At 56.8% G+C, this 18,235-nt stretch overlaps 1 protein-coding gene and 1 non-coding gene across 2 annotated transcripts in view; both read left to right on the forward strand.

The window, feature by feature from the left end:
• Positions 1 to 224: 224 nt before the first annotated feature.
• PADI2 (peptidyl arginine deiminase 2) overlaps positions 225 to 18,235 on the forward strand; it is a 43,213-nt gene continuing 25,202 nt past the window's right edge. Inside the window, exons 1-3 of the mRNA XM_078452322.2 lie at positions 225 to 422; positions 13,295 to 13,478; positions 14,411 to 14,483. Of these exons, the coding sequence (XP_078308448.1) occupies positions 331 to 422; positions 13,295 to 13,478; positions 14,411 to 14,483 (349 nt within the window). The 5' untranslated portion in view covers positions 225 to 330. The remainder of the gene's footprint in view (positions 423 to 13,294; positions 13,479 to 14,410; positions 14,484 to 18,235) is intronic.
• Positions 8,215 to 8,350, forward strand: LOC132674075 (small nucleolar RNA SNORA72). The gene has a single exon (XR_009608385.1). It is a non-coding gene; the product is annotated as a small nucleolar RNA SNORA72 (small nucleolar RNA).

Consider the following 18,235-nt stretch of genomic DNA (forward strand, 5'->3'; position numbering starts at 1 on the left):
GGGAGCCCACTGCAAGCGTATCGAGCCAGCAAAGCAAGCGTGGAAAGGAGGAAATTGGCAACCGCTGACCTCACCCGGATTACAGGCTCCGGGGGCGAGGGGGCGGGGCCGCGCGCGCGGGAATTGTGGGGGCGTGGCCACGCTTGACGGACGGGCCCGCAGCCCACTGCGAGAGGAGGCCGGCCGGCCGCCCCGCCCACCGGCCGTAGATAAAGCCGCCCGGGGCCGCAGCGGCTCAGGCGGTTCGAGGGGACTCACCTGCTGCAGGTGCTTGGGGCGGACCTGACCTGGACGAGCGAGGACCGGCGCAGGGCCGGCCACTGGGGGACGATGCAGCAGGAGCGGACCGTGCGGCTGCAGTACGGGAGCCGCGTCGAGGCGGTGTACGTGCTGGGCACGCACCTCTGGACCGATGTCTACAGGTGAGCAGGGCCACCGCGACGGCCCGAGACCCCCCGCCTCTCGCCCCGCCAAATCCCGAGACCCTCACACAGACCCAGCAACCTCACCACCCCTTTCCCAGGGCCCCTCCCCTGTACTCCAATCTTCCCACGGTCTGACCCCCTCCAGCCCCTTTCAGGACAACCCCAGAGACACCCCTAGTCCTCCCGCCATCCTCTCCCCTCAGCACCTCCCTTCTCCCCCCAGGCCCTCCCCTTCCTCTCAGACCCTCCCGACTCCCCACTCACCTCGAATCAGCTGAGCTTTCTCCAGGATTTGCTGGGGGAGGGGGGGGGCTGGGGCCAGGCCAGAGGGGAGCTGCCCTGGGGTGGAATCTGGCCCTGGGGGTTGCTCAGGCTCCAATTTCGCCCTGTGGGGGCTGCCCGTGGTTGCCTGTCCCCAGGCACTGGCTGTGAGCTCCTGTCCCCAAATGCCTTCCCCTGACTTCACCCTGGGGTTGAGAAGGACTTTATTCTGCCAGGCTGGAGGGTGCAGAGGTGGGGGTCTTTGTCCGAAGAGCGTCCCTGATTCTAGACCCTGTCCCCTCCCCGTCTTCACTTGCCCACAAATGTTGGCAGGGTGCAGGATTTCTGAGACAGCAGGACATCGGGTGGGGGGATTGAGGCCATGCCCCCCAAGGCCCCCAGCCCCCAGGAAGCAGGCAAGGCCAGTGGTCCATCTCCTGTAATTCTGTGGGGCATCCTTGCGAAGGTGTGGCTGGTGTGAGTGAAAAGGTGGACGGGGTCCAGGTAGGATCATTCTATGACCATTCTGCCATAGCAGCCCTCTATTCCAAGCATGTGAAATGTTCCTCGTTGCTAGAGTTGGAGGGGTCAGTGCCAACAGGAGAGAGCATGCCGGACTCTAAGGCGGGACCCCATGCTGATAACCTTAGGCAGGTCCCCTAACCTCCCTGTGCCTTGAGCTGAGCTGGAGGTGCCAGTGTGACGTGTTGCTCCCAAATTGCCCTGTCCTCTGGACCACCCGCCTCCCCAGACCTTTACCAATCCCATCCCTGTGTCTTCCCACACACCCTCCCCAGCCCATCCTCTGTCGTCTCCGGTGGCCCCAGCAGCCCTGCCCACCCAGTCGCCTGCCACCTCTTGGGCAGGCACTGGCCACCCTGATACCGTTAAGCCCCAGCCTCCTTCCATGAAGGCAAAGGTCCTGGTCACCACGCAGATGAGGGACCCTCCCCAGGCATCTGCCCCTGGCCTCGGTTGTCCACATGGAAACTCCAGGGGTGGTTTCTGAGGGTCATAACGCAGCAGTGGAGTGTGGTCCAGGCCTCAGTGCTTGGGAGAGCTCCCCTCCCTTCCCCACCCCCAGTCCTAATCTGAGCACTGCCAGGGGGTGGGCAGGTAGCCAGGGCACTTAGGTCTCTAAGCCTCAGCTGTCCCCATACCCGCCTGTTTGTGCACTGGGGCCCTTTTGCCGCAGCCTGAAAGACTGGCATGGTGCCTCCAGAGGGGGGATGGGGAGAAAAGAGAGGGGCCATGCTCAGGCCTCCTGCCCTACCTTGTCCTGGCAGAGAGAGGCCCAGCCCCCGGGCGGGGTGGGGGTGGGGCGGGCATTGAGTCGGGGAGGTGTGAACTCACCCTCCCTCTGCCAGGGGGCAGAGCTGTGATGATCCGCTTTGTCCTTTCTCAAGAAAGCGGCCACTGCCACCACAACCCACACCCCGCAACTGCACTTCCCTTAAGACTCCCCCACCCCCGAGAGAAGAGGTGCAGTCTAGACCAGCACCGTCCAGCAGAGACAGAATGCCAGCTACAAACTGAGCCACAAGTGTAAATTTTTAATTTTCTTGTGGCCCCATTTTTTAGGATTAAAAGAAAGAGGTGTGGGGCACCTGGGTGGCTCCGTGGGTTAAGCATCCAACTTCAGCTCAGGTCACAATCTTGTGGTTCCTGAGTTCAAGCCCCGCGTCGGGCCCTGTGCTGACAGCTCAGAGCCTGGAGCCGGCTTCAGATTCTGTATCTCCCTCTCTCTCTGCCCCTCCCCCACTCATTCCCTCTCCCTCTCTCTTTCTCTCTCTCAAAAACAAATAAAACACTAAATAAAGAGGTGAAACTAATTTTCATAAAACATATTTTTAAATGTTTATTTTGAGAGAGAGAGAGTGTGCGCATGCATGAGTTGGGGAGGGGCAGAGAGAGAGAGAGAGAGAGAGAGAATCCCAAGCAGGGCCGTCAGCACAGAGCCCTGCCGGGTTTGATCAGCAAACCCTGGGGCAGCAAATGACAGATTACTCCAGAATCCTGAATCAGAGAAAGGAGAGAGCGAGGGGGCCAAGACCTCGAGTGGTGATGGCCCGGAGCAAAGCTCTTGCCTAGTTTTTATTGAGAATCTTATCAGTGCATCTCAAAGGCTGCAGGGGAAAGAAATATCAAAAGCAGGATCAAAGCTTATTCCTAAGTTTTTGGCTGATGAGTACAATCAGGGTAGTGACGTGCAGGCAGGCGAGCGGAACGTGATGGGGGCAGTGTATACATCACAGGAAGGGGGTTGTTTTTCTACCTTAGATTAAGCATTTACACAGTGGGAATGTTGATCCACGGGCAAGGTCTGGCTGTTTCCAGGCTTGACATTTCAAAGGACACCTGGTTTCCCTGGTCTGCTTTGCTGCTTTTCAACCAGCTGTTTCCCAGGCTGCAAACATTTCTTTCTTAAATCTTAGCCAGCCAGGCTCTATGAGTCTCTACAGAGCCCAGCTCGGGGCTCTATCTCACAAATCTGTGAGATCGTGAACTGAGCTGAGACCAAGAGTTGGACATTCGACCAACTGAGCCACCCAGGCATCCCAATTTTCATAATATATTTAACCCAGTATATCCCAAATACTAGCATTCCAGTATGTAATCAGTATGAAACTTGTTAGTGAGATAGTTTACATTGTCTTTTTCATACTAAGTCTTTGAAATCCAGTGTGTAAATTTTATACTTAACGGCACATCTCAGTTCAGTTTTCACCGAGCATCGGGTGCCCAGAGCCCCAGGTAGGCGGTTGTCATTGTTCTGAACAGCACAAGTCTGGAGCAGAGGTCCTGAACCTCAATGCCGTTGCACTTGGGGCCAGATAACTCTTTGCTGGGTGGGGAGGGGGCTGTTCTGTGCCTCGTAGAATGTTTAGCTGCATCCCTGGCTTCTAACCCCAGTAGCAATGCCCCTGCAAAAGTGACAAGCAAAAACGTCTTCAGGTAACGCCAGGAGTCCCCTGGTGGGAGGACAGAGTCACCCCCAGGTTTGAGAACCACTGGTCTAGTGGAAGGAAGCCCTTTCTAGAACAAAGGAGCTGGAGCTATTACTGCTGTTGTCACGCCTAATATCGGTAGCATTAAGAGTTACTGTCGGTATTAATAATGGCAGAGATTTTAGGGAGCACTGAGAAACCAAATGCATTATCTTGTATCTTCCTCATCACAGACCTTGGGGGTCATGCTGAGATCATCCCATTTTGTAGATGAAGAAAGTGAGGCCCAGAGAGGTGTCACATAGGACTCCGGGCCAGGTCTGTCTGACTTAACTTCCACTCTATCCTGTGTGACCTTCAAACTAGCAGGTTGAACCGGGCGACCCTCTCAGCCTGTGTCCCTTCTACCCTCCGCTGCCCCCAGACACTTCACTCGCCCCCTTTCAACCCTGCACTTCCCAATGAGTCCTCCTGGACCCGGACACAGGTACTGACGCCAGACCCCCCTTTGAGCCCCCCCTCCCCCACGCCCCCGCCAGGGTCTCTGTGGAGGCATCAAGGGACAAGGCCTGGTGGACCCTGCGCTCAGTTAGTAAGGGAGTATCTTTGACTTCTCACTCCTGAGTGACAAAAGAGAATGAACAAGTCTCCACACCCACACCCCCTTTCCTAAGACGCACACGCGGCTCCCCTCCCAGACACACGGTGGGGGCCTACCTGCCCCGTTACTCAGCAGACCCTATGGTTGACCCCCCCTCTCCCCAGCCACACTGACCCTTTGGGGGTGGACGCCCTGACCCAGGCACATTCTGGGTGCTGGTTCTAGCGAGCTGTGACTAAACACACAGAAAAGGGGAAGTGGGGATTTTTATCTAGAGATTTGCTTTGCCATAGTTATTGAAGGCACTTTCTGTTTCCTTCTCTCACACCCAAGCATCTTATCTTAGGTCTGGCACAGGTACGCCTCGCCCGCACCATCTCCCCCGATGTTCCCTTTGGCTGGCAGCTGCTTCCTCACTGGGGCTGCCGGGGCCCCCGCCTGATCCTGGCTTGAAGCTAGTGAGGGCACAGAGCAGTGACATTCCCATGTTGGTTTCACCCTCCTCCCCACTCACCTTTGGTTTCCCAGCGGGGACACCCCCAGAGCTGGGAGGCGTTGGAGAAAGGGCAGCCGCGGGGTCAAGTAATGGGGTGATCACACTCTGCCTGACTCTCCCGCTGACCCACAGACCAAGTTGTGAAGGCAGATTCTCCTACCCCTCCCTTTGTTTACACAGTCCTGGGGGGTGAGAGGTGGCCCCCTCACTCTGTTGGAGAAAGTTCAGGATCCGTATCCTGAAGTCCACAGGAACTTCAGGGCACAGGTGATGTGAACAATTGTCTCTTGCCTCTGCAGAGTGGTCTCCTAAATTACTCTTGACCTCAGGATGAGAAGGGAGGTGGGAATGATCCCCGCGCCCTCCCCTGGCATACCCCAGGGCAGAGGCTGACCAGCCATGTCTCTTGGCAGGATCTTGACCATCACTTTCGGGCAGAAGATAGGAAGGAGGGTGCCAGGGCGGGAGAAGCAGGCACAGTAAAATGTTGGGAAAATAGGGAGGGGTACAGATTTGTATCCGACTTTGGGGAAGAGCCCAGAGCCTCAAAATTCACCACCTCACTCCCTCGACTCTTCTCAGACTCCCTCCCTCCCTGTTCCTCGGTTGGTATGAGTGTTTTAGAAAGTATCCTTAGGACAAAGGCCAGGGAGGGTCTGCGATCCATTAGAAGCAATGGAGACTTGGTGTGCCATGATCTCCCCTTCCCTTAGAGTGCCAAGCCCTGCCTCACCGATCCCATCTCCGGCCAACGACCCTACACGCACTCCACTCTGGCCACACTGGTTTTGTGGATCCTACTAGCTCTCGACCACACCAAGCTCATTCATACCACAGGGCCTTTGCACATGCTGTTCCCTCTGCCTGGAGGACTATCCCCCAGACCCCTGCAAGCCTGACATTTCATCCACCAAGGCTTAGCTCAGATATCACCTCCTCTGAGCAGCATTCTCCACACCGGCTGCCTTCCTCACTCCCATACACCTCCAGCCCTCGAGTCAATGAAGGGCTCCTTCATTGAGTAAATGAATGGATGGATGTGGCCAGTGATGCATGTAGACTGGCCTGTCACTGGGTTGAGCTCCCCACCCCCAGCCTCAAGGGATGAGCACCGTTGGACTGGCCAGTGGAAGGTCAAGGGCATGTAGCCGAGCTTGGCCAGAGCAGCGCTTGCTCCTAAGAGAATGATGGTAGGAGGAATCAGGCCAAGTCAGGAGGCCTCATAAATTAGAACAGCACCCAGCGCTCTCAACCCTAAAGAGGAGGCCTCGCCAGGAGCGGTTCGGGGGCTCTGGTTTCAGGCTAGCTCCTGGGAGGGGCTTGGGGGAGGGGGGCCCGCGTTCTAAGGAGGACCCTGTGTGTCCGGCCCAGCTTGCATAGCTGGGGTCCCCGAGAGCCTTCCCTCCTTGCCCTCAGGGCCCTGCATCAGGTTGGGAGCATGGTGACAGGGGCTCACCACCATTGTCCTCTCCTCTCCCCCCTCCCCTGGCTGGACAGACACCTGTTAGATGGGGCGGGGGGGGGGGGGCAGTTTTCAGAGGCAGCTCTGCCTGTCCAGCCATGCCAGACTCCATGGCCAGGGGCTTTGACTATCTAGGCCACTCACCCAAGCCTTCGGTGTCCCTTCTCTGGGCCTCTGACCCCACCTACAAAATCAGCAGGGAGCTCTAGGGGTCCCTAAGGGCCTCTCATTTGCTCTTGTCCTGAGCCAGGCCTGACATTCTCCCCTCGCCTTCCACCAGAGGACCTTTAGGGAAGACTGTAACCTGTGGATCCTCCCCCAGGAAGGGAGCCGCCAGACCCAGAGCTCAGAGAGCTTGAATTTACCCCCACGCTCTGCCAACACCGTCCCTGAGACTCGGAGCGAGTGCTCACCCTCTGCCGGTCTCAACATGCTCCCCTGTAAAATGGGACGATATTGAGACAGACCTCATGGGGTGTCGGAAGGATGGACCGAGATCCCGTGAGTCAAGGGCTTCCAACAGTGCCTGGCGCATAGTAAATACTCAGTAAGTCGTTATCGTGAAGGACCGTTGGGCTTATTGTAATATTAGTAAAACGATAACGAGCTATGGCCTCAAAACATCCATGAGACGCATGGGAAAGAAATGTTGAGCATTTGTTTTAAGTGCCGTTTGAGGCACCAACAAAGTGGGGGGAGGGAGGAATCCTGGCGGATGGCATCAGGGAAGACTTGCTGGAGGAGGAGGCAGCCAAGCTGAAGGATGGACAGGGTGCACAGTGTGACCAGGACATGCCATGCAGGAGCAAAGGTACCTGGCAAGACAGTAGGGACCCACAGGGGCAGAAAGGGCATCGACTCCGTAGCCTAGAGCGTAAGGCTAGAGAGTCAGTGAGCTCAAGCCAGGGCTTTGACTGCCAGGCTCAGACGTTAGACTTTGTGACGTAGGCAGTGGGGAGCCACTGAAGGTGTCTGGGGAGGGAGTGACCACAGAGGAGACTGTTTCTGCCCTAAGGAGAGGGGCGGCTGGAAGCACCAGTGCCTACTGAGAGAGGCTGCTGAGGTCACCAGGCAGAGAAGGGGGTGGCTGAAGAGAGACCCATCCCCGTCCCCAGCCCCCATCACGCCAGCTTGAGGCTTTGCCTTCCTCCCGTCTGGAGGGTGCTCGCTGTGGTGTTGCCTGCCAAGCTGGCACCCACGAACCCCCTCCCATCCTGCAGAGACCCGAGGGCAGGATGTCGCACTCAGACCGCCAGGAGCTGGGCTCCCTGTGGGGGTGATCCCCGCCTGGTGTTAACGAGGCCCGGGACAGGTGGATAAGCCGAGAGTTCCAGATGCCAGCTAGGAGCGGGCACACCGTGCCCTCACGCCTGGGGCCGAGTGGGCACCCCAGCCCCACGAGGCCAAGCTGGTGACCCTTCCCTCTGACTGAGCAAAGATCGGAGAAACCGACTGGTTCCTCGGACGCCCTAAAACCTTCGCGGGGCCGGGCACACGTTAGGTCTCTGCAGTCCATTCCCTTGGGCCGGGCTCAGCCAACCTCCCTCTTCCACATCTGACACCGCATTCCAGTCTTGCTCAAAGCTCCTTTGTGTGACACCAGCCATGACTCTCCATTCCCACGGCCATCACCTTGTCCCACACCGCCATCCTGACTCACCTGGACAGCGGCAGTCACTTCACTGAACCCCCCCCCCCCCCGCCACCTTGCGCTGTTGCTCTCCTGAAACGCGTTCCCCACCCCGCACCCTGGGCCATCTGTCTACAGCGCAAAAACGATCATGTCACCGAAGCCTAGAAGCCATCAGTGCCCTCGGGGGGGACGCAGGGGGAAGGCCAGCTCCTCGCCATGAGCTAGGTCCTCTCCTCCCGCCACCCCCCTCCCCTTTGCTCACAAACCGCGGCCACGCTGCTCTCCCTCATCTCTCCAACGCGATCGGCTAACGTCCACTGCAGTCGCCACCCAGGCTGCCCGTGCTGCCGGGAATCCTCTGCTCGTCTTCCTCCTCTCCGTGTCCAATTCGTTGCTTCTCAAACTGTGGGAGCTTGTTAGAAAGGCAGTCTCCAGGCTACACGTTCACCGTATTAAGACCACGCATGTGTCCCCAGACCCCTGTCCCGTCCCTAGTCCTGGTTTTGCAAATGCTGGTGACGTACCCCAGGGATGCCTCTTAGGTGGGAAGGGTCTGTGATCCTAGGTCTCCCATTCACCTCGAGAAATGATAGCACCTTTGCTGTAATAACTTTTAAAGATAACCGTCGGTAGTTTGCCACAAAATGAACAACGAAACGAAGAAAAGACACGGGGCACCCGAGCGGCTCAGTCGGTTGAGCGTTGGACTTCGGCTCAGATCCTGGTCTCACAGTCTATGAGTTCAAGCCCCACATCCAGCTCTCTGCCGGCAGCTTAGAGCCTGGAGCCTGTTTCAGATCCTGTGTCTCTCTCTCTCTGCCCCTCCCCTGCTGACGTTCTCCCTCTCTCTCAAAAATGAATAAGCATTAAACAAAGTTTTTTAAAAAGAAAAGACATGCAGTTTCATTCCCCAACGTGTATGCGTAGCACATCATCATGTTGGACACTTTAAATATGCACAATTATATTTGTCAGTTGTTCCTCCATAAATTTGGGGGGGGGAGGAAGAAATGCAGTGTTTTTTTAAGTTTACTTATTTATTTTGAGAGCGCGAGAGAGAGCACAAGCAGGGCGGAGGGTGGGCAGAGAGAGAGAGAAGATTCCAAGCAGGCTGCATGCTGTCAGTGCAGAGCCCAACGTGGGGCTCGAGCTCATGAACCGTGAGATCGTGACCTGATCGTGGCCGCCCCCAATTTCCCCACTCGGTCCCTCGATACCGTCCTGGGCCCCTCCCTGCCTTCTCCAGGGACAATCAAGGTGCCCACAGCCCCTGGTTCTCGGGTTTCTGGGGGATGAGCTCTGAGAGGTTGGTTCTTTCTGGGGAGGGAGGCAGCCAACAGGATCTCCAGGGGACAATGGGTGCCTTTGTTGCTTCTGCCAGAGCCGCTCCAAGAATAGCTGTTTGCTCAGCTCAGAGCAGGGCTGGTGCTGGGGTAGGAGGGAATGGGGCCCTGGAGCTCCAATGCCAACCAGGGCCAGGCGTTAACCCCCTGAGCCTCTGGGGCCTCCTCCAGTTTCTCACTGGCCCAGAGGAACAAAGGTGGCAGGAAGCATCACTTAGAGCAGCCGTTGTCAAAGTCGGGTCCTAAAACTCATCCTGCCCTGTGAGTTTGTAAAGCATTTTTTTCTAAACTGTATGCAGAAACCCAACGTATAAAACCAGATGAAATCATAGTGGCTGTGCGTAAAGGGAAGTGGGGACCCAGCCGAGAGACCCCCAGCTTTTCAGTGCCTCCCTCCTCACCCCTGGGTGCAGGGCCTGCGCTCCCCCGGTGCCAGCCACCTCCCGCTGGTGCCATGCTCCCATTTTCCATTGGGTGAAACAGAGGAAAAGTGCGTTGCCCAAAGCCATCTGGCAAGTTGATGGTCAAAGCTGGGACTTGGGCCAGAGGAATATTTTCCTGACCTGAGACCACAATTGCCCAGACTTGTGATTTTTTCCCCCACACTGTATTCTACCTGTAGTACTGTTAACATTTTTCTTTACATCAATTCACATTTTATAACTTTATCTTATTTTAATTTTTTTCAGTTTATTTCTTTATTTTGAGAGAGAGAGAGAGCTTGAGCAGGGAAGGGGCAGAGAGAGAGAGGGGATGAACCTGATGCGGGGCTCGAACTCACAAATTATGAGATCATGACCTGAGCTGAGATCAAAAGTCGGATGTTCAACTGACTGAGCCACCCAGGCGCCCCTAACTTTAAGTGGCGATCTTGCAGGGCATCTGGCTGGCTCAGTGGATAGGGCATGTGACTCTCCATCACGAGGTCTTGGAGCCTATTTTAAAAAATAAGTAAATAGGGGCTCCTGGGTGACTCAATCAGTTACGTGTCTGACTCTTGGTTTTGGCTCAGGTCATGATTTCACGGGAGTCCGAACCCCGAGTTGAGCTCTGTGCTGAGAGCTCAGGGTCTGCTTGAGATTCTCTCTCTCCCTCTCTCTCTCCCTGCCCCTCCCCCACTTGCACTGTCTCTCTCTCTCTCTCTCTCTCTCTCTCAAAATAAACTTAAAAAAATTTAATAAAAATAAATAAATGGAGAACTTATGTTATTACCATAAATGGCAATCCTTTATCAATTGCCATGAAAAGATAACGCTTTTTTTAAATTTTTTTTCTTAACATTTATTTATTATTGAGAGACAGAGAGAGACAGAGCATGAGCAAGGGAGGGGCAGAGAGAGGAGGAGACACAGAATCGGAAGCAGGCTCCAGGTCCTGAGCTGTCAGCACAGAGTCCGATGCGGGGCTCGAACTCACGGACCGCGAGATCATGCCCTGAGCCGAAGTCGGACGCTCAATAGACTGAGCCACCCGGGCGCCCCGAAAAGATAACACTTTTAATAAATACATAAATCTTTTCAATTGTGCATCCTTGTGTCACCTCACAGCGTCTTACGCGCGTGCCCTTTGGGCGATGCCGCCTGGCACTTCTAGAAGGCTCACCTCTGTCCTGCTCAGCTCCACCGTCTTTGCTGGGGTGTGTGTGATGTCCCCAGCCCTACGCTGGTCTCTGCAGGAGGCGGGGCGCCCCTGAAGCCCTCGGGGGCTTGCCATCCAGAGAACAGGTACCCCGTGGCAACACCCTGAGACAAAACTCAGTCCCTGCCCTGTGACAGATGACGGACAAAGCCCGAGGGACAGGAGGCGTGGGTGGGTGTCTTCTGGGTGGGCAGATGGACACGCAGAAGGTGCAAGGAACACGCCCAAGCCTCCCTCAGCAGCTCAGTGGCAAAATTGGGCTCAAGCCCACGTGTCAAGCAAGGGGACCCCCAATCCGGGTTTTTGCTGCGACTCTGCTTCTCCCAACCATGAGTGTGGACAGAGGACAGCAGCCTACCGCCAACAAGCGTCCAGCCTCAGATCAGCTCAGTGACCCCGAGATGGGCTCAGGAGTTCAGAAGGGGGCAGTCGGACAAGAAACAGGGTGGCCCTGGAGCTTTTTCAGGCTCCTTTCCCAGCCCCGGGCATGGACGGCCAGACCCTGACCCGCGCTCTCCTGCAGTGCCCCGGACCAGTGGTCTTGGCCAGCGGCCCCTGCAGTCCATGGCCTGGCTCAGAGACACCCTGCCTGGCGGCCTCTACAGACTCACTCGCAACCTTGGTCACCCCAGGGCTCTAACCACCAGACTGCACTGCCGGGCGTCTAAGCCAGTGGCTCCCTAGACCCGTGTAGCTCTGGAGCAGCATCGCCAACAGGTCCCCGAAACAGTAGACACACAGGTGGCTCAGTCGTGAAGCATCTGACTTGGGCTCAGGTCGTGCTCTCACGGTTCGTGAGTTCGAGCCCCGCTTCGGGTAAGCCCTGCTGCTCTCTCTCTCCCCCTCTCTCTCTGCACCTCCTGGGATTCTCTCTCTGCCCCTTGCGCACTTGTGCCCTCCCTCTCTCAGAAAGAAAGAAAAGAAAAGAAAGGAAGGAAATGGTAGAAATGCAAAGTCTCGGGCCCCACTCCAGAGCGTCTGAATCTGAAACTCTGAGGAGGGCCCGGCGATCGTCATTTAGACAAGTGTTCCGGGTGATGCTGCTGAGCTTTGAGAACCTCTGCCCTAAACCTCTCACCCAGCCTCTGGCCGCTGCTCACCTCTGCAGCTGCCCCGGCCGGACCTCCGCTCTGCCAGCCAGACGCTCCGGGGAGAGGATCCGCAAATCTCCAGCCTTAAAAGAAAAACCCTGAGGATTTAGACCGCACCCTCTGGTGATTCTGATGCCCAGCGGTAGTGGAGAACGGCTCAGGAACCGGGAGTGCCGGGCCCTCGGGACGGCAGATGTGCCTTCAAAGCTGACACTTACCTCTATGTCTTAGTCCCAAAGCCCAGGGGAATCCCACCTAAATCCCTCTGAGCCCTCTTCAGACTGGGCGCTGGCTTTAGCAAAACTGTCCTCCCCGGACACCTTCCTCCCCCAGTCTCCCTGTCCTTCCTGTGGCCTCCCCTTAAACCAGTGTCTCAGGCAGTAACAAAATACCGCGGGTTGGCGGGCTTGAAAAGAGCCAACTCTTTCTCCCAGCCCTGGAGGCCGGAAGTCTGAGATCAGGGGCCGGCGTGGTCGGGTTGGGGTGGGAATGCTTCCTGGCGGGCGGGTAGCCGCTCTCTGGCTGTGGCCTTCCTCGGTGCGTGGGAGAAAGATCTCTCTTCCCCTTCTCGTAAGGCGGCCAACCCTATCAGACAGGACCTCGTGCGCATGATCTCATGTCACTTTAATTATCTTCTAAAAGCCCTGTCTTCAAACGCAGTCATGTTGGGGAGCAGGGCTCCAACATGTGTATCTGTGGGGGGACACAAATGTGCCTAGATCAAACCAGATCAAACCAGTTCGCTTCCTGCCCTGAAATCTTAATGGCTTTTCAAGAATTCCAGATGTACCACCGTTTCATAGAAGGCCGCCCCAGAGCCCCTAGGAATGACTGTGAGAGGGGAAGTTCCAAGCCGGGAAAGAAAGTCACGGCGGGAGGGGCCTTTGTGACAGAGCCAACCCACCCCTGCCCTTTGAGGACCCAAGTTCCAGGCTCCTTCCCTGGACAGACCCCGCACTTGGGCGCCTGCCGCTTTGAGGCCTTTCCACCAAGTTCTGCCTGTAGCTCAGACACGGGAGGGGGGGGGGGGGGCGGGCCCTGCCTTTGGAGCAAGTTCATTCCTTGGTCCAGGCCTCTGGGCCTGGACCCGTAAGGTACCACACGGCTGCCCGTCGGAAGCCATGAGGAAGCCATTAAGAATTCAGAGCCGCAGGCCCCACCCTCGAACGTTCTGACTCAGTGGGTACGAGACGGGCCCAAGGAATCTGTATTTTAACCGAGGGCCCTCCTCACAACCAGGTGATTGTAGTACAGCGGGGTCCTTTGTGGGGGCCCCCAGACCCGATCCCCCAGAAGGGCCCTTGCCACCTGGCCCCCCAGGAATTTTTTCTTGGAGCCCCTTGTCCCACCTGTCCGGGGATCGCCTCCTCCGACCCGCTCTCCTCTCTCCCTCCAGTGCGGCCCCCGCCGAGGCCCAGACCTTCAGCCTGAAGCACTCAGAGCGCGTGCGGGTAGAGGTGGTGCGTGACGGGCAGGCCGAGGAGGTGGCCGCCAACGGCAAACAGCGCTGGCTTCTGTCGCCCAGCACCACGCTGCGGGTCACGATGAGCCAGGCGAGCACCGAGGCCAGCAGCGACAAGGTACCGCGGCTGGGGAGGTACTCTGAGGGCGGCGGGAACGAGGGGCCCAGCTAGACCACGCGATCCCAGCGCACAGCGAGTGGGAACCACACCCCCCCTTTTGCCCGCTGTCTAGTTGCCACGGTGAAAGAGCGAAAAGAAAGAGGTGGGCCTAATTTTCGCAGTGCGTGGCCCTTAACACCGTAGAGGACAGTCTTACGAGTTTGACGTGATACCAACATAAAAGAAAGACTAAGGAGCTGGCTCACATTCTTTGTCGTACCAAGTCTGTATCACACGGCGCATGTCAAATCAGATTTGCCACGTTTATGTGCTCGGTACCCACGTGTGGCTGGTGGCTCCTGTTTTGGAAGCTCCGTGCCAGACGGCCGAGTGATGATTTCGTGGCAGGTTAAGGCTGTCGGCTGCCGAGTGATCTATTAGAATCGGTGGAAGGTACACCCCGCAACGTCCTCGGTCTCAGCGCGGTCTAAATGGGGCGCTGAGTGCCCCTGGGTGATTTGCCCGGAGCTGAGACCAGATGTCTCGACGCTGGGTCCTTTGATTACGAGCTTTGCCATGTGCCCCATGGCAGTGATGGCTCTGGGCGTTATTCAAAGCAAACAACCTCAGTCCTGAGCCCTGGTTGCTTAGCAGAAGCTAGTCATACACCACGGTAGACCCAGCAGAATGGACCGGGGCACACAGGTAAGCAGTCAGCACCCCGGATGCCCTCTGAGAGGAGGGGAGGCCCCTGTCCGGTTGGATAATTGGACAGAAGCAGCCCCGCAACCCAGGAATGCTTCCTGGAGGAGACGGTTTGCATGTTAGGGGAGAACTGGCCTGACGGGCCGTGAGGTATGAGTCAGGGAAGGCGGTCCCTGCAGACCTTGCTGCCTGTGATCTGTGATCTCTGCTCTTCTCTCCCTCCCGGTGCGCCCCTCCCTGCCAAGGTCACCGTCAACTACTACGAGGAGGAGGGGAGCATGCCCATTGACCAGGCTGGGCTCTTCCTCACGGCCATCGGTAAGTTGGTGGGGCTGTGGCCCACGTGCCTTTGCTCCCCAGGGGCACCTGGCCTGTTTTCAGTGCCACAGACCTGGCACTCGGAGCTTCCTCTGAATAATGCGGGCCCGAGAAGGGATGCACAAGTACCCAGTCCCTTCCGTACTGGGTTGGGGGGGTGTCCTGCAGGAGGAGGCAGGCCCTGGCCCGCCAGCAACTCACCCCAGTGTTGGCATTCCCAGCCCGGGCTCTGTGGGCCACTGAGAAGAAAGAGCAAAGTCTGTTCCTCCCTTGCCTCTCCCCTGCAGCCTGCAGAAGAGTCGGCCTCTCACAGTGAGGGAAATGGCCTCTCTACAAAGTCTGCTCTGTTCCTGATAATCCCAGCTACCCCCCGGCCCTCCCTGGACCCAGCCGTGGAAACAGAGATGCCTGGGTCCTTAACTCGCCTAGTCCAAGCCCTTCATTTGGCATTTGGCACAGCAAGGCCCGGAGAGGTTAGGGAACTTGTTCAAAGTCACACAGCAACTCCACAGCAGGTTGAGTCCGGAGCTCAGGACTATTCCCCTCCCAGGGCCTTCCCATCTGCACAGCACTCCCCTGCCTGGGTGCCAGGGCACATGGGGTGCGGTCTTCTCCAGTCCTTCAGGTCGGCTTCTTCTGCAGTCGAGGTGTTCCACATACACGTGTATATGCTTTTTCCGGGAGGATATTTCAGGGGGTCATTCTGTCTGTCCAGCCTTAATGTAGCATTGACAGAGTTGCCACATGGCAGGGGGCGAGAACCACCAGTTACTGAGAGTCACCTCTGTGCTGAGTGCTTTAAAACCAGGAATAATGTCTTCCATTTCTTCAACACCCGCTCTGTGTCCCGGCCTGTGCTGGGTGCTTTGAGGAGGAGAAGGAGAGACTCCTGAGCTTTATTGAGCACCTACAGTGTGCCAGGCTCCAATCCTAGACGTTTTACTGTCACGATTGCCATCTACTCTCCTAGCTGTCCCAAGGATCGACGGGGGGGGGGTCTCAGAACTGCCCCCAGAAAACAATTCATTCCCGCGTCAGGGCCGCCTCCTCCAGCCGTGTGCCGTTAGCCACCAAAATGGGCTCAACAGCAGCGCTCCCCTGCTTCTCACCTTTTCCCCCGTGGGTTCTTTTGCTGGTTACCCTGACCCGCTTTCTGCACCTCATGAGGGAGAGCCCAGCCTTGGGGTGGGGTCCTCAGGACGCCCTCCGCGGGGCCTTGGGAGACAGGCGCCAACGCCTCCCCCGTTGCAGGAGGGAGCCAGCAGGTGTATGCACGTGAGGATGTCTCAGATGACTGGCCCTGAGGAAACCTAATCCCACAGAGACAGGGACACTGGTGACAAAGCAGGAAGGGCAGCGGCCAGTATTACTGGCCAGTAATAAGCCTGACCATTAAAATTGTTGTTTAATGTTTATTTATTTGAGAGAGAGTGACAGAGCATGAGCAGGGAAGGGTCAGAGACAGAGGGAGACACAGAATCCGAAGCAGGCTCCAGGCTCCCAGCTGTCAGCACAGGGCCCGAGGTGGGGCTCACACTCATGAACCATGAGATCATGACCTGAGTCAAAGTCAGATGCTTAGCCGACCGAGCCACCCGGGCGCCCCCATTGAACCCTAGTTCTGTCCTGAGCCCACGCTGAGCAGAGACAGCCCTGGCTGCGGAGTAGACAGAGATAAGTCTAAGTTCTGGCCCTGCCCCTTCAGCCACATAGGGACCGTCACCCCTCTGAGCCTCAGGGCCCTCCTCTTCACGGTGCATGCTTGCGCTGTGCTCATGGGGACCCGATGGGATGCTGTGTGCAAAGAAGACAGCTCACTCAGGACTTTTTCTTTTCTCCCTTCTGCTTGGGGGTAGCCACATTTCCCCTCTGCCTGAGCAAAGTTGGAAGATCCTTATTGCCCCTCAGTCTTCCTCCTGGGATTTGGAAATAAACCCATGGTGCCCTCGGCCAAACCGGGTCTCGGTTCCCAGTCCCGCCAAGGACTTGCCGTGTGACCTTACCAAGGAGCCTACCTCTCTAGACCTCACTTTTTCCCAGCTGTGAAATGAAGCCTTTGGGCCCCGCGGTCCCCGAGGGCCTCCGAGACTCCAGGTACAGCTGATTTGCAAAGCCCCCCCCACCCCCGTTAAGGGGAATGGGGGTGGGGGATGGGCTCCTCTTTGCTGCTATCCTGGCAACAGGAGCACGACACGAGCCCTGAGAATTTTTAGCATCAACCTAAGGATCTCACTCCTTGTACCCCTTCCCCAGAGTCTAGGATGATTGCCCTAGTTGGCTGTGGGGGAGAAAGTCCTTCTTCCCCACCACACCCCAAGCTGCCCAGTTACGTAAGAAGGCCAGGCACCCTGCCACTGTCCATGGGGGCCGGCGGCCTCTGCCAAGATGCTCAGGCCTCTGTGTCAAGCCTCCGTGTCTTGATTCTCGGGGCAGACTACCTTGAACCCAATCCCAGTGACATTTCCCATAAATCTGCCCCACACCCCAGAGGCCACCTGACACCTCGGGGCTATTCTGGGGAGCTGAGGTAGGATTCAGAGCCTCTGGGAAATGTCGTCTGGAGCCTAGATGCCCCGAAACAGATGTCCTCTCCTCTCCTCCCTCCACCCCCTCCCCCCCCCCCCCCTCAGGGAAGACAGAGCTATCCCAAGAGGGCAGAGCTCTGGGAGGGTCATGAGAGCCCTATTCTCTGTCCCTACAAGGATCATCCCGTCAGAATCTAGTTAAACTGAACTTTGGAGGAAGCTTTGAAGGGGGAGAAGTCCTCGGTTGGGCCGCGGGTCATAAGAGGGCCCAATTAGGTAATGCCTGAATATCCTAACAGGAAGTCAATGAAACATGTCTGAAGTTAACAAATCGAGGGAAAGCAACAGAGCATGTTACTTAGCACCATGGAGATTGCCTCAGGCAGGTGAGGGGATGGGATGGACAGGAAACTTATTTTTCTTTAGGAGCTGTTTGGTGCTATTTGATTTTTTTTTTTTTTTTTTGCATTATGTGCAAATATTATATCGATAAAATGTTTTAACTTAAGGAATTCATCATGAGGTAGAACACAATTAAGTGCTTCGTAATTTCTGTCCTGTGATCCGCTGCTCTCGTGGACCCACCACTGCCATGGCGGGGCGCCACCTTGACCCAGAGACAAAAGCCACAGGGGTGCCAGGGTGGGGATGTGGCCAGCCCCTCTGGGAATGACCTTAAGGGGAGCAAATCTCCCCTTGAAGGCGGACTTGGGTTTCAGAAACAGCCCAAGGTGGAGATCAGCCTGAGACAGTGCAGGAAACAGGCCAAGGCCAGGGGTCTGGAGTCAGAGGCCCACCTGGGATGCCTGGCTCTGCACTCTTTGGGGACATCATGGTCACTTCCCTGCTGGGTGCCTCGGTTTCCTCGTCTGTGTGGTGAGGGTGGCAGGGCGAGTGATAACTCCTCCCTGCATGGCAAGTTCTCTGCCTCTGGCAAGGGGAACTGCGCACACAGGAGAGATTGTTACCTTGAAAAGCAAAGAAAGGGATTCCTTAAGGAGCCCGGGTCTGTGGCTGGTTCTCGGGGGCGGAGCTTCGGGAAGCCAACCTCGAGGAGAGGCCGCATTGACTGGGGAGTGTCCAGCTGGAACGTTCATGAAGGTCTGGGAGCCAAAATCAATACTGCTTTTCCATCTGAGACTTCAGTCGCTTAACAGCAGCTGGGGGCACCCCCCTTCACCACTTTGTCCCCAGCATCCTTACCCTGCACCAGCCTCCAGGTTATCA

Source organism: Panthera onca, chromosome C1, assembly GCF_046562875.1.
Source record: "Panthera onca isolate mPanOnc1 chromosome C1, mPanOnc1 haplotype 2, whole genome shotgun sequence".
NCBI classification, from domain to species: Eukaryota; Metazoa; Chordata; class Mammalia; order Carnivora; family Felidae; genus Panthera; species Panthera onca.